Here is a 13,979-nt window from a genome sequence, read left to right as displayed (position 1 = left end):
TCTACAAATCCTAATAAATAGAACACAGATTTTGATCTGATTATGCTTATTTTTAGGATTTTTATGTATCTCTTCTTACGGTGAAATATCTGTGTTTACAAAAAGAAATTAAAATCTATGTTTTGTTTATGCACTTTTAATGTGTTTGAGTTAGACATGTACTTCTTCCGTCCACAAATAAGTGTACTTCTAGGTTTTGTCCCAAATCAAACTTTTTAAAATTTGACCAACTTTATTAAAAGAGATAGCAACACATATGACATCAAATCGATATATTATGAAACTGCATTTCAAAACGGACCTCATGACACTAATTCAGCGTCAATATCTTTGAAAAACGTTTTTGGTACTTTGGCATCTATTTAATGAAGATTGCTCTTTCAATGAAAGGTGGTGTTTCCGCCAACTGTGTGGCGTTCTTGATGAGTGCGTCAATCTCGATGCTTCGCGGGCGACTCTAGTCTTTTGGCTTTACGCTATACCGAGTGTGTGGTGACGTGTGGGGTGCGTGTGAAAAGCTATGAGCGCACGCATAAAAAACCCTTGCTCGCTGCTCATTTATATATATGAGACAGAGAAAGCACGCCATCACCGCGGACACCGGCTATCATTTAATGTATTGAAAATTATGATGATAATGCGTAGCTAGTTCATATGAGACTCTTTCTTATGCCTCCAAATTTGTAAAAAATATATCAACATTCAATCAAGATGTTTCTATTATTCAAAGAGAGCTAAGTAACCTTTTCTCTTTGTATTATATCTAAATAATCAGTCTTGCAATCTTTTATGTTTTTCATTTGTATTCATGTCAATCTTTTCAGATTTTGTGTGGATGTTATTTATCATATAATGTGAAAAGCGTCTGCACATGCTCATTCCACAAATACAAATGGTTGATAACTCATATTTGATAAGGTTTTAATTTTCAGAAAAGATTTTGCATTATGGATACTATTTAATGAAGATTGTTCCTTCGATGCTAGGTGACGTTTCCGTCGAACACGTGATGTTACTGGTGAATTCTTCTGTTTCGATGCTTGCCGCGACTCCGCACGCCGCGCTGCAAGAGTGCGCAGCGACGTGTGGGGCGCGTACTAGAAAAAATAAAACTGTTTCGGTCGTGTCACTGACAAGCTGTCCCCACATGCAGCCTTGCTCGGTCGTACTTGCACACTGGCCTATACATAGAGAAACGAAGAAGCCTGGTCCACTTCCAGCCTCTCCGTCTTCTCATCCTCCCCAATCTCGAAAGTGGAAAAGCGCTTCGTGAAGGTCTGAACTCTGAACACGCACACAGAGAGCTCAGTCGAGCGCAGCGGCAGCGGCGGAAGGGCGCGAAACTCCTTTGACCGAGAGGAAGATCAGAGACCCCAGACGACCGGTACTTCTCCTCATCGAACTCCGTTCTCGCTCTCGAAATCTCTCTTTTCTTTTCCGGTTCATAACCGTGCGACCTCTTTCCGATCGATGTTGTGATGTTGTGCTAGTACGAACTGGAGATCATGGTGAAGGAGGAGGGGATCGTCGCGGACGCAGGAGGAGGAGGGAGAGGCGGCTACCTGGACATGCTTGGCCTCGGGGAGGACGCGGCGGCCATGGCCGACTACTACTTCCTCTACCCGTCGCCTTCTTCCTCCTCCTACGTCCACTCCTCCGCTATTTCTACCGCTCCTTCTGCTGCTGTTGCTTCTCCGGGCTGCGCATCCTACCTGCAGCCTCCTCCGCCGCCGGCGGCTTACCACAACATCCTGAGTTTCGGCGGCAACGCCTTCGGGTTCCAGTACCACGGCGGCGCTGGCGGCGGCGGCCAGGCGATTCCGGTAGCTGTTCCGCAGAAATCCAGCCCGACTGCAGAGTGCTCCTCGTCCATCTCCTCCATGTCGTCCTCGCCCACCGCCACCGCCGTCTCGGCCATCTCCATCTCCAAGCCAGAGGCCTCCAAGGTGCGTGATACAAACTCATTGGTCCTCGCATTGTTACTTTTCCGGTGAATATTTGTTTGCCCCTTGTTTGTTTGTTGTTCATGGATCAAATGATTGTCGCTGCAATATTTTTATCGGTTTCCTGCGTGATTAACTGATGGTTCTACCGATTCTGGTTCCAGAAGAAGGGATCGAGAAGCAGCGGTCAGAGAAAGGCTGACGCACCTGCCGTTGCCGCTGCCGTTCCTGCGAACAAGAGGCCCAGGGTCAGTGATTTCCTCCACTAATTAATCAAACCGGGACCAATTTTTCGGGGCATGATTAAGGGGTGATCCGGTACTTGTGATCCACGAGCCTCGTCTGGTAATTTCTCGTTTTAACTTTGTTTCCGTGGGCAGGTGAGGAGGGAGAAGCTCGGGGAGAGGATCCAGGCGCTGCAGCAGCTAGTTTCTCCCTTCGGCAAGGTAAGAAAGTGAAAAGGGGGCCCAAGCAAGCAAAAGCTTCTTTCTTCCATCCAGCTTTTCTGCTTTTTTTGGCGATACGCTCTTTATTAACGCCTCTGCTGCGCTGTACGTCCCCTGCCTTGCCTCTCCATCCCGGTGCAACATCTTTAATCACTGTACCCGCGATGAACTGCGATCTTTTTTAACCTCGTCTCTCTCGCTGTAAAATCGCCAACGCGAACCGCAGCTGTAGCAGCAGTACTGCTAGTAGTACCAGATTTACAGTGATTTGATTTACTCCTATGGGAAAAATAAAGTGGTCAAAGAAGTACTGATGCGTGCATTAACATTAGATGATCGTACCGGTACACAGTTTCCTCTTGTGTGCAATCTTGCATGCCACTGATGATCGATAGGAAGGAGTAGTACTAGTCCTAGTCGAGAGAGTAATTAAGCCAAGCTATGGATCATTGAAGCTGCTGTCTGTGTATCTTCTCTCCCTTTTTTGACCTTTGACTGACGGGTGGATATAAAACTGCATGGACCCCCGCTGCCTGCCTGCCTGACAGTCCGACACAGCTTCCGTCCTGCACGAGGCCTTCGGCTACATACGCTTCCTGCACGGCCAGGTTCAGGTACATACGTTCAGCCAGGCTCTAGCATTGTTCAGCGTGTTTAACACTGTGCCGAGCTGCTGACGGGCCTTTGTTTTTCCTCTTGTGCCGTGTGGGCAGGCGTTGAGCTCGCCGTACATGCCGTGCCTGCCGTCCTCTGCGCGTGGCCCGGTACGTATTTTACTGGTAAAATCATCCGTCACACCACACACTCTGCGTTTCGTCTAATCGTAAGTCTGTTGATGTGCAGGCGGCGGCGGTGGAGAGCAGCAGCGACCTGAGGAGCCGGGGGCTGTGCCTGGTGCCGGTCGCGTGCACCGAGCATGTCACCAGCGGCGTCGCCGACGTCTGGTCCTCGTCCGGGCAGCAGCAAGATGAGATGCTGCAACTGGCCTGAAGCTCCAGTCCTTGTCGATTTGCAGCTTCGGCAGGAGTTTAGACTTTAAATTAGACTGGACATCAGGGGTTTTAAAACCAGTGCTAGATCGAACTCCCGTTGCCTTTTTGTTGTTCTTTCCGGAGGGAAAGGGAAGGGATCAATCATCCATCCATCCATGCATGCAATGTTCCCGGCAGATCGAAATCAAACAAGTGTCTAGCAATTGTGTATTTGCATGCAGGGGATTTTCCCGATGTTTCACCGAGTCCTCCTCCTTGTCTCCTTGAAGCGTGGGCATCGAAATCAAAGAAGTGTCTAGCAATTGTGTACGTGATTTGGGTGGCCGCGATACTTGGACACGATCGCACGAGTGTCTCTCGTGTCTCCGCTCTGTCACATCAGGCATTTCACCGGTATAAATGTTTGTTTCTTTGGATGATGAAAGGCCGCGGACATGCTTCGATATCTGCGTATCTTGTTTGAGTAGGAGTCTAGGATGCGTTGATGCTGGCTACGGTAGGGAGTAGTAGGGAGCAGTGAGGTGACAGACCCCGGTATCTGTGGTCTTGCATCGGGGATACGCCTATCAGATTATGTGCGGTCTTGTTCTTCGTGTCGGGTTAATTCGGCCACCCTTGGAAGTTGGAGCTGCAAGATATGCGTGTGATACTCCTTTTTTTTTGTTACGCTTTTAGCTTCCTGTGGTCCGTCGATTTGCCTTTCGTTTGTTCTCCGTGTACCATGAGTCCGTGAGGACTGCTCGATTCATTCCTCCGGAACTCACGCAGAAATTGTGCTGTTCTTCGTGTGAGAGTTTTGAGATCACAAATTCTTGAGAAAATGATGTGTATCTAGCTACTACAGTTGTTTCAGTAAATAAGTAATACTGGCTTCGTTTCGGTTTGTAGTCCTGCACGGACCCTAGGTTGACGATTTAACTCATATAAGATAAGTTTGAACTCACAAAAATTAGATTATTAGAAATTTCAAATGTTCTATTTTTTTAATGATATAATCATTGTGAGTTTAAGTTTAAGTTACATGAGTTAAATCGTCGATCTAGGAGTACATGCAGGACGTATAAAACGAACGAGGAAGTAACATGCACCAAGCACCAAGGAAATAGTTTGAGAAAAAAACGATCACATTACTGACGAGGAACCGAGACACATAGGCCTCATTCTGTTTAGAGGATTTCCAAAGGATTGGAAATTCCACAAAAGAAAATCAATGTAAATGCATTCGTCTTGTATAAAACAAGCAAAGTGATTTCTTAGGAATAACATTGATTTCTTATGTTTTTGAGATAAAAATGAATTGACCAATGTCAATTATGTCATTACCAATTTGACATGGCACAATATGCACTTCGAGCAAGTTAAAATGTTGCAGTAGTAGATCACCTGGGAACGAATGATGACTGTGGGCTAGTAATGCGCCTAGGAACAGAGAACGTGTTAAATACGATTGTGCAAACTGTAAATGGAGACCAGATTGATAGTCGCGGGCTTCAATTGGGCCGAGAGGTTTTGGGGTTCTGCCACTTCCTTTAGGAGAAATCTGGCCCATTTTCCGTGTTGGAAGAAGTGTGGCATTTGATTGAGTCCATAGAGAAGTTGATCTGGGCCTACCTGGGTCTTTAGGTGGCCGCCAGACTTTTCGAACTTCCCGTAGGTGCTAAACTTCCCGGCGTGACACCTCGATACGTAAAGATAGTCTTTGTCAAAGTCATGGTCGTCAAAGGCGGCGAGCTAGGCGCAATCGTCTTAACAACGCATCTTCTAGATTTACTGCGAATTGCTCTCTGTTCAGGCCTTCCTCTGCATTGCACTGGTCAATTTCCATGTAAGGCTTCGTCAATGTCATTGTCGTCACTCAAGAAGATAAGAGAAAGTTCGAGGTGAAACCATCCTGGATAAAAATAAAAGTACTGCGTAAACTAAGTGGTTGTATTCCTTCCGTTTTTAAATACTTGTCACTGTTTTAATGTAAATTTGTACCCATAAGTATTTATAAACTGAGCGAAGTACTCCGTAAATAAGAATACCACCAGCTAGCTGAGTCCTTAGCACGGCGACGCGTGAGACTAAGCGTGCACATGGACACCAGCTTCCAAGATTTTATACAGTATAAATTTGTTGGTAGATCATACAGATCTCGATACCTCGCGCGACCACTCCCACGGACGTCAGCAGTTGCGTATGCAAAATTGTATGAAAACACCTTTGACAAGTAAACGCCCGCATGTGTACCCTGTCCAGTGTCAGTTCTTGGGATCAAATCCACGAGGGAGACGACAACAACCGATAGTTAAAGAAACACGAAAACCAAAACACACAAAAATCTGAAACTTCAAGCGAAATTCATATAAATACAGGCCGGTTTTGGTGACTCACTCATCGGAATTCGTCATTCGGCCGCATACTTAAAGTTCTACTTACATCTAATAGTTCGACATTTACGAATAGTTAGCTAAATTAGAGAAGCAAACACCTAAAAACAAAATTGCTCTTCCCCTGGCCCGCCAGCTTCCGGTCCACTCGCCGGAATGCTTACTTACTCCTCATCGTCCTTTCAGACAATGACCGGGGGAGCAGCCGTCACCGGAGGCGCGGGAGTCGCGTTGAAGAGGTCGAAGGCCTCCGCGAGCATCCTCTCCTCGATGGCGAGGCAGCGCGCATCATCATCGGCGGTGGAGTGCATCGACGCCTCCTTCGTGCGCGCGATGTCCTCGGGGTCGAACCCCCCCTCCGCCTCCGCATATACCTCCCCAACCGCAATTGCCGGCACCTCCCCATTTATCTCCACCGACGAATCGGAGGAGGAAGAAGAGGATGGCGGAGCCAGTCACTCGCCGCCTTGGGGTGGACGCCGCTCAGCTCCCCTCCTCGGCGACGGAATAGCGAAATGGCGGTCCCCATCCACTCCACGGCGGGCGCTGCGGCCGGGCCACCTCACCCAAATGCGGGCTCCACAATTGCGGCCGGCCTCGAACTCACCGCGCCGGGCTTCTTCCTCGGCGATGGTGACCCGGCCGCCACTAGGGTTTTCGCGGCCGCGGGGACCGACGACCAGACGCGCGCGGCGAGCTTCGGAGATCGGGGGCCGCATTTTGCCTAGGAAGCTCGCCGAAAATGGAGTTGGTGGCGGCGGCAGCGGTGTAGGTGGGTGGATTGCGGCAGAGGGGAGTTCGTTGAACAAACCGAAAGCCCCTCCCGAACCCTACATATACTGCGCGGAAGTAAGGCGATTCGGTGACCGTTTTAGGTTTTCGGTAAACGGACTCGATTTGGTATCTTGTCTGGCCCATTTTTTGGCCCAAAACTAAAAACCGAGTTCGGTTCGGTAACTTCTAGAGTTGTTCTTGTGCGGAATATATATTTGGCAACAAGCTACATTAAGATCACATGTGCATACACATCGCTCATTTACAAGAAAAGGTTCATCACTGTATTCTAGAAAAAAAGAAGTAAAAAAAGTTCATCACTGACTCTTTCCACAAAGGAAAAGTGTATTTACATATACTGTGATGGGTGCAACTGCTTTACAGATTCACGATAGCGTGAGCATGTCCAAAAAATCACTGCAAGTTTATTCAGTACACACGACAGAAGACACCCCCAAGAAACCACAAGGGTGATCAATTCATATCGATCTAGAGCTTCTGAAGCACGTCACGCATGGCGGCGCGCGGCCGGCAGACGGCCTCGAGCGGCACGGCCTTGGGCATGGTGAGCCCGGTCCCCTGCGTCATGTCCACCTCCACTCCCCCCACCCTCTCCCACTCGAAGCACTGCACCAGCGTGCCCAGCACCATCCCCACCGTCCGCAGCGCCAGCGTCTCGCCGGGGCACTTGCGCCGCCCCATCCCGAACGGCAGCATCAAAGGCAACTCCTCGCCCTTATTACTCGCGTCCTCGAACCTCTCCGGCCTGAACTCCTCCGGCGCCGGGCCCCAGGCGGCGGGGTCCCTGTGGATGGCGTACGCGTTCACCAGCAGCATCGTGCCGCGCGGGACGGTGTAGCCGCCGATCTTGCAGTCGGCCGAGGACTGGTGCGGCAGCAGCATCGGCGCCGCCGGGTAGAGCCGGAGCGTCTCGCTCACGATGTGCTGCAGGTACGGGAGCCGGTGGGCCACGTCGTCGGCGGTGACGAGCCGGGAGGTGCCCACGGAGGCGTCCATCTCGGCCTGCGCTTTCTTGAGGACCTCTGGGTGGTTCAGGAGCAGCGACATGGCCCATTCCGTCGTCGTCGAGGTCGTCTCCGTCCCGGCCCCGAATAGATTCTGCAGGGAAATAATGGACGATTAGTAAATTGCTGTTAATGCAGGGATTTGCCGTACGACCGTGTCCACGAGTTGAGATTCGGGACACCGGCACAAGAGTTAAAACTCTTGCACTGACACGACATGCGTACAAACTGACGAAGAAGTGTTGTACTAGTAATTGCTAACTTCGCTTTCAGAGAGGGGTAAAGTAAAAGTGTGGAAGAAGAAGATCGAACTCACCGCACAGAGAGCCGTGATCATGGTATCGGTGTACACCTCCGGCTCCGTCTTCTGCAAAGTGAGCAGCACGGCGATCATGCTCGTCTTCTCCCCTTGCTGATCCCCTTCTCCGCCGCCTTCCTCCTCAAGCCTCCTTCGCTCCGCTTCAATCAGCCGGCCCAGGAACGCGTCCCGTCTCCTAACCGCAGCCAGGATCTTGTTCCTCACCCCGAACACGTCGAACCACCGCAAGACCGGCAGGTAATCCCAGAGGTTGGCGGTCCCGAGGTGCGGGATGATCTCGTCCACCACCTTCTTGAACTCCTGCGCCTCCACGGACATGTCCGTGTCGTCGCCGTCGGCATCGTCCGGGCGCGTCGCCTTGGTCTGCGCGATGGCCTCCATGAGCACGCTCAGGGACAGCTCGAACAGCCGCCGCTTCAGCTGCACCCTGGCGCCGCCACTGCCGTCGGCGGAGGCGCGGAAGAGGCGGCGCGCCATGGCGCGGACCTCGGCGGAGATGACGCCGGAGGACATGGCGGCGACGCGGTGCGCGGAGAGCAGGTGCACGGCGGCGACGCGGCGGAGGTTGCGCCAGTGCGGGCCGTAGCTGGCCGTGGCGAGCGCGGTGCCGCCGAAGGACACGAGCAGCTGCGACGGGAACTGGGGCCGGTCGGCGAAGGTCACGTCGTGCTCCGTGAAGCACTCCTTGGCGAGCTCCGGGGAGGAGACGACCACGACTGGCCGGGAGCCGAGACGAAGGGAGAAGACCGGGCCGAGACGGCCCGCGAGGCGCCAGAGGGCCGCGTGGAGCGGCTTCTCGACCAGGTGGAGGTGGCCCAGGATCGGGATGGCAGGCGGGCTCGGCGGCAGGTTGCCGCCATTGCTCCTCTTGCCCTTGAGAAGGTAGTGGAGCAGGAAGACGAAGGCCAAGGAGAGGGCGGCAATGTAAGCGTTATCCATGATAAGGTTAACTGGTTGATTTGGATGTCTGTGACTGTGCCGCCATCCTGCTGCAACTCGGGCCTATTTATGGAACGGTTTCTTTCATGGCTTTCTGGGAGTCCTGGCTGGCTTGCAGACGCATTGCCTGACGTCCATGGAGATCCTGAGGTGCCTTGGTCCGGGGTTTGGTGTTTGACGGGTTTGGTTCCTGGAAGCGTCGTTTGTCTGGATCCGTGCGCCGGGCAGGATCTAGATCTGGTACGGCTTGCAAAGGCGAACTTGAACTAGAACTGAGCTGGAGATATTGGACTAGAACTGAGCATGTAGGTGGCCTTTTCTTTGGAAACAAGGAACTCGCGAGGACTAGTCCATCCGTTGACAATTTCATGGGCTCATTTTTCTCCTGAAAACGCAAGACATCTCCGTTGATACGGCAACGAGTCCAGTCGTTGTCTATTTAACCGGCTGATTCGTGTAACCATCGACTCACATGCACAAGCCGAGCAGATTGACGGCGTGCATGCTCTCGTGCGCGGCCAACGACAAGCCTCACATGGCCTACCATTGTCACCACTCACCAGGCTCATCCTTCTTTATTCTACTCTAGCACTGTACTGTTGTTTTCGGAGTGGTGTTCTTGAGAGCCTTCTCTGCTCTTCTGTATTTCCATTTGAACAGGAAAAAATAAGAGGAAGATAGAAAGAACAAAATGAAAGGCACAGAGATTCCACATGGAAATTTTCTTGTTTTCTGGCCTGTAGATTCTTCTTGCCTTCCGCTCTTGGGCCAGACGCAGCCGTAGAGGACAGTGGGTTTAAATTCCATTTACGCCTCAACCCAAGATTTCCGAAAACACGGTAGATCAACGGACGCAAGTCCACTCTCACAAAAGTACAATGGCAAACGAGGAAAACAAATTTAAAGCCTGCCAGCATCTTATTCAAGCATGATGACAGTTCATGACTCCAGCCTACAATGGCCTACCATGATTTAACACAAGAATTTTGATCTGAAAAGCAGCAGGCACGTACATCTACAACACATGCAAATGGAATGAGACCATGAATCCATGATCGAACAATCTCACTGTGAGTTAGCAGGTTAACTGGGTACTTTCAACTTTTGAGTCTTCTGCGTCACAACTGGAAGCTTACGAGCAACGAGATTGGGGTCTGCATATGCGGCAGAGTCGGAAGGATATCCTTCCTACATTGTATGGAAACTGGATTAAGAAAACCAATGTACTCCAACATGCTTCGCTTGGCATGAACTTGTTCAAAGGAAAGTAGTTGGTTGAGATAGAGGGCGCATACCGCATCCATGGCAGCAAATGTTGCTTCCCTCCAGCAGATTTCACGCAGTACCACAGGTTTCACTTCCTCGTTACTTCCAAAAGAACAATACAAACGGGTATCCCTCAATCTCATAAGTACATCATCAACCCTAAGCTGTGAAGGGTTGGCATACAGAGGCAATAAAAAAGTAGTTAGGCTAAGCTTCCGGAGTACGTAGAGTTACAAATAAATCCTGAAAATGCTATGGATGCTCGGTGCGTCTCAAGGTTGAATCTATGCCTCGAGAAACTTAAGCTCTTCAAAAGGGTCCCTCTTTTGGACTTCAAGGGTCAATGAGTAAACCCATTGGTAACTACTAACACTTAGCTCCCATGTCGTGTTTTCTGGACAGAAAAACTGGACAGATAGCAATCTAAACAGTGGAGTTGCTTAGGAATTTCCTCATATGCATGATGTCATTTTTATCCTTGCAGATTATCTTCATACTAAAGAAGCCTCGGGTGTAAAATGAAAGGCGGTGAATCATACCCAAAATCGCTGTAGCAGAAACCAACCAGTTGGCATCACCCTCTGCAGATGTGCAAATAAAGATAATATTAAATGGGTTGAACTAAAAGTTGATGTTACCATACGAACAGCCCATTTAAAAATACAGATGGTCAGAGAGTTCTCACCACTCGCACCGTAAGGAATGAAATACCACTATCAGCTAACTCATCTTCGTACAAGATAACCTAAATATGTCATGTCAGGGCAAAAAACTGTATAGAGCAATCATGAAATTTGTTTTTTTTTCGTACCTCATCATACAAAAGAATTGGTTCTTTGGCAGAAAGGGCAACAAGGTCAATCTGGTCATCAGTGTCCTCCCAACACAAACTGCTACATTCATCTAAACTTGTTTGCGTCTGGAAAATAAATACATGATGAAAATGATCATCAGAATGGGGCATCTACTAGTAACATAATTAAAAGGGCCCCAATGAGCCAAAACAGGTGAAATGGGTACAGTCAAGGACCATACAGTGTCTTGGTTCAGAACCAGGGCATCACTCCCACAGTATGGTGTCGTGAATGTATAGTCATAATCAAGTATCACTTGATCAGAAGGACTACTGCAAGAAAATAACCAGCACATGAAACTGCTCTTGAGTCTTTGCTTAATAATAAAGACACAGCATATGAAATTTTCAGTTAATGATTCTACAAGTCCTAAAGAAATCACCACTTTGGCATGGAAAAAGAAAAGAAAACACATACACATCAAAAGTAAGAAATGCACAACTGAACTTCCCACAGTAAAAAACTGAATAAGCCATGTCAACTTTATTTCTTCACTATATCTGTACTTGTGACACTGTAAGGAGAATAGCAGTGCTTCCATATCGTTAACACTATCTAATACTCCCTCCGTTCCATAATTCTTGTCTCAACTTTGCCAAAAGAAATGGATGTATCTATTCCTAAAAAGCGTCTAGATACATGTAATATTTCGACAAGAATTATGGAACGGAGGAATACTTCACTAGAAACACTTCCTAGCATGCTTAAGCAACAAAGTACATGTATAGATGAACCTTCTGAATTTCCATTTCGCTGCAGCAGGAACTTGAACGGGCGGCAATGCCTCTTGTTTCCATGCCTTGAGAGCATCAAGCGCATTGAAATGCAATCTGATGCCAGTTTGAGCATGTTGAAGAGACAAGAAACTCTCTCCAAACACCATCTCAGGTAAATGTGTTGTTTGAAGTTTATCTTCAAAGCTGAAGAAGAACAAAGTAAAGATTACACAACATGTCTCTATATATTTCAATCAATTCATACATAACACTTTCTACACTTAAGGAACAAATATGTACTAACGCTGGACAGCTACACTATTACTCAAGCAATGCACTCCTCTTAACAAATTAATCAAAACAAGTGAGAATATGTTACACATACTACCTGCCTGAATGCACCTAAAGAATGGGTTCTACTACCTCCGTCCCGAATTAACTGATGTGGATTTGTATAGATTCTTATACAAATTCACGTCAGTTAATTTGGGACGGAGGGAGTAGTATGCTGTAACTATATTTAAGTAATCGACTACTAGCTCAGTGCCTGAGTGACCAGCAACAAAGCAAATCATACCTGATTCTTTTCTATACATAAAAAAGAAGAGTATAGACTCGGGAGAAATAAATATGAAATCTACAAGACAATTGAATACTGATCAAGTACCAGGCAATATTCAACCTAGATCAAGTCAAACATCTAAGTTTCCGAATCTCTACTGCGCGAATCAAAATGAGAAGGGGCAGAAAGTTTAGGGTTTCAGGTTGGGGTGGCTCGCGTACAGGTTCACAGAGGCGGAGTTGAGGATGGGCCCCTTGTTGGTCTGGATGACCCACCCCTTCAACCGCACGCCGCCGGGGATCGCCTCCGCGCCCGCCGCCTTCAGCTCGGCCGCCGTCGGGCCGTCCCACGCCGCCGCCGTAGCCATCCCCTGTCTGGTTTCTGTCTATTGCCCTTGTTCGGTGTAGTCAGTACTAATCCGCTTTTTTTTAGATCAACACTGATCCACTTGTGTACTCTGTCGAGCAGAAGAAATTTGCGCTAAAACCGTCCGATTGAACATCGATGGTTGGTGATATTCACTGCTTCAAAGAGTTCCCCCGGATAGACTTGAGAGTAAAATATCAAAAAATGAAGCAAAGTGATAAGCGGAACTAGTAGCAACCATGAGCGAGGAGTTTGATATCCTGTACCGCCACCGCAACAACGCTACAGACCTACAGTCAACGGATGAAGAGCGGAAATCGGACAAACGATTTGAGCTAAAGAAACATCATGAAATTTCAAGTCAACCGTATCTGCACATACTCGTACTAGCTTTCTAGTGTTAGCAAATCTGAAGAAATGAGAACATGCACAGAACTCAGAGGTGCCTCGCCAAACAATTCTGAAGCAGCATGCAAATCCACGAAACAGCCAGCATCATGTACAAAGACAAACGCACAATCATTCGTGTTTTGCTAGAGTAATTTTGATAAAATTGTTCGTTGCTTACCCTGATCCGCAATAAGTGCTATGAGTTAGATAATATCATTTCTACAACACAATTACCTAACAATAGTCTAATCCTTGGTCAAAGTTCCGCATAAGCTTCTATAATGATCTTATATAGCAATTCCACCCTTTCGGAGTTACATCCTCTGTTCCTGAAGGGAGTAGTTGCCGATAGGTTGGCGGGCTCATGCGACACACCAATAAACTGGCTCCAATCCGATTACTCGGTTCAAATATATAAGACGAAGTTCTATGCCAAGTTTTGAACTATCAGACAATAATATAAATAATATGTCTATAGAAGTTTTCCAGTAAGAAATAACATTCAAGTACGAATGTATAATAACATCATACTACCAGTCCAACTCTTCACTGAAATTTAGCATAGAAACTTGTGTTAGTTATGTACTGTAAAAAAAACTTGTTTTGGTTAGGTATTCGGAAATATTGAGGCATAGAGCACGAGACCAGCATGAATCAAAAAAAAATGTAAGCATAAGACGTTCTAGTTTTGACCTGCGCTTCGCCGTGGTTTCCTCCATCTCCAAGAAAGCGACGAATCCAGGGGCGGCGACGTGGGATCCAGAGGCGGAGAGGCCGGATCCGAGGGCGGCGACATGGGATCCGGACTGCACCACCGTGCCATGGCTTGGTGAGCCGCTCAGCCACCTCCTCGTCGCCGCCGCGTAGCTCCCCCCCCCCCCCCCCCATCTACCCTAACGCCGGACCTGCCCTAACGCCGCCCGCCTTCGCGCCCCACTGCAGCGGCCTCCGTCCGTGGTTTCTGTGCCCCTTTCACTGGAGGATCCGGTCAGGGATTTGGGATTCGATCTGGGAT

At 48.5% G+C, this 13,979-nt stretch overlaps 3 protein-coding genes across 4 annotated transcripts; 1 reads left to right on the top strand and 2 right to left on the bottom strand.

The window, feature by feature from the left end:
• Nucleotides 1-1,203: 1,203 nt before the first annotated feature.
• On the top strand, nucleotides 1,204-3,690 carry LOC104582007 (transcription factor bHLH113). Its single transcript, XM_010231256.2, has 7 exons — nucleotides 1,204-1,384; nucleotides 1,491-1,946; nucleotides 2,108-2,191; nucleotides 2,324-2,389; nucleotides 2,938-3,003; nucleotides 3,103-3,153; nucleotides 3,233-3,690. Exons 2-7 carry the CDS (start codon nucleotides 1,506-1,508, stop codon nucleotides 3,377-3,379), a joined length of 855 nt encoding a protein of 284 aa, XP_010229558.1. The 5' UTR covers nucleotides 1,204-1,384; nucleotides 1,491-1,505; the 3' UTR covers nucleotides 3,380-3,690.
• Nucleotides 3,691-6,741: 3,051 nt separating this feature from the next.
• Nucleotides 6,742-8,940, bottom strand: LOC100843605 (isoflavone 3'-hydroxylase). Its single transcript, XM_010231249.3, has 2 exons — nucleotides 7,869-8,940; nucleotides 6,742-7,646 (listed from the first exon to the last, which is right to left on the bottom strand). The coding sequence occupies exons 1-2, from the start codon at nucleotides 8,808-8,810 to the stop codon at nucleotides 7,017-7,019; spliced, it is 1,572 nt and encodes a 523-aa protein (XP_010229551.1). The 5' UTR covers nucleotides 8,811-8,940; the 3' UTR covers nucleotides 6,742-7,016.
• A 695-nt stretch (nucleotides 8,941-9,635) lies between these two features.
• On the bottom strand, nucleotides 9,636-13,041 carry LOC100829541 (TIP41-like protein). Of its 2 annotated transcripts, none has more exons than XM_003559092.4 (8): nucleotides 12,430-13,041; nucleotides 11,665-11,850; nucleotides 11,112-11,202; nucleotides 10,888-10,995; nucleotides 10,762-10,821; nucleotides 10,616-10,657; nucleotides 10,106-10,240; nucleotides 9,636-9,998 (listed from the first exon to the last, which is right to left on the bottom strand). In XM_003559092.4, the coding sequence occupies exons 1-8, from the start codon at nucleotides 12,573-12,575 to the stop codon at nucleotides 9,894-9,896; spliced, it is 873 nt and encodes a 290-aa protein (XP_003559140.1). In that variant the 5' UTR covers nucleotides 12,576-13,041; the 3' UTR covers nucleotides 9,636-9,893. The 2 variants fall into 2 exon arrangements, with proteins under 2 accessions (XP_003559140.1, XP_014752923.1); XM_014897437.2 differs by having other exon boundaries at nucleotides 11,112-11,199.
• Between the last annotated feature and the right edge of the window lie 938 nt (nucleotides 13,042-13,979).

This window comes from Brachypodium distachyon, chromosome 1, assembly GCF_000005505.3.
Source record: "Brachypodium distachyon strain Bd21 chromosome 1, Brachypodium_distachyon_v3.0, whole genome shotgun sequence".
NCBI classification, from domain to species: domain Eukaryota; kingdom Viridiplantae; phylum Streptophyta; class Magnoliopsida; order Poales; family Poaceae; genus Brachypodium; species Brachypodium distachyon.
Note: the sequence above shows the minus strand (reverse complement) of the source record. Positions and strands in the feature narration are given on the sequence as shown.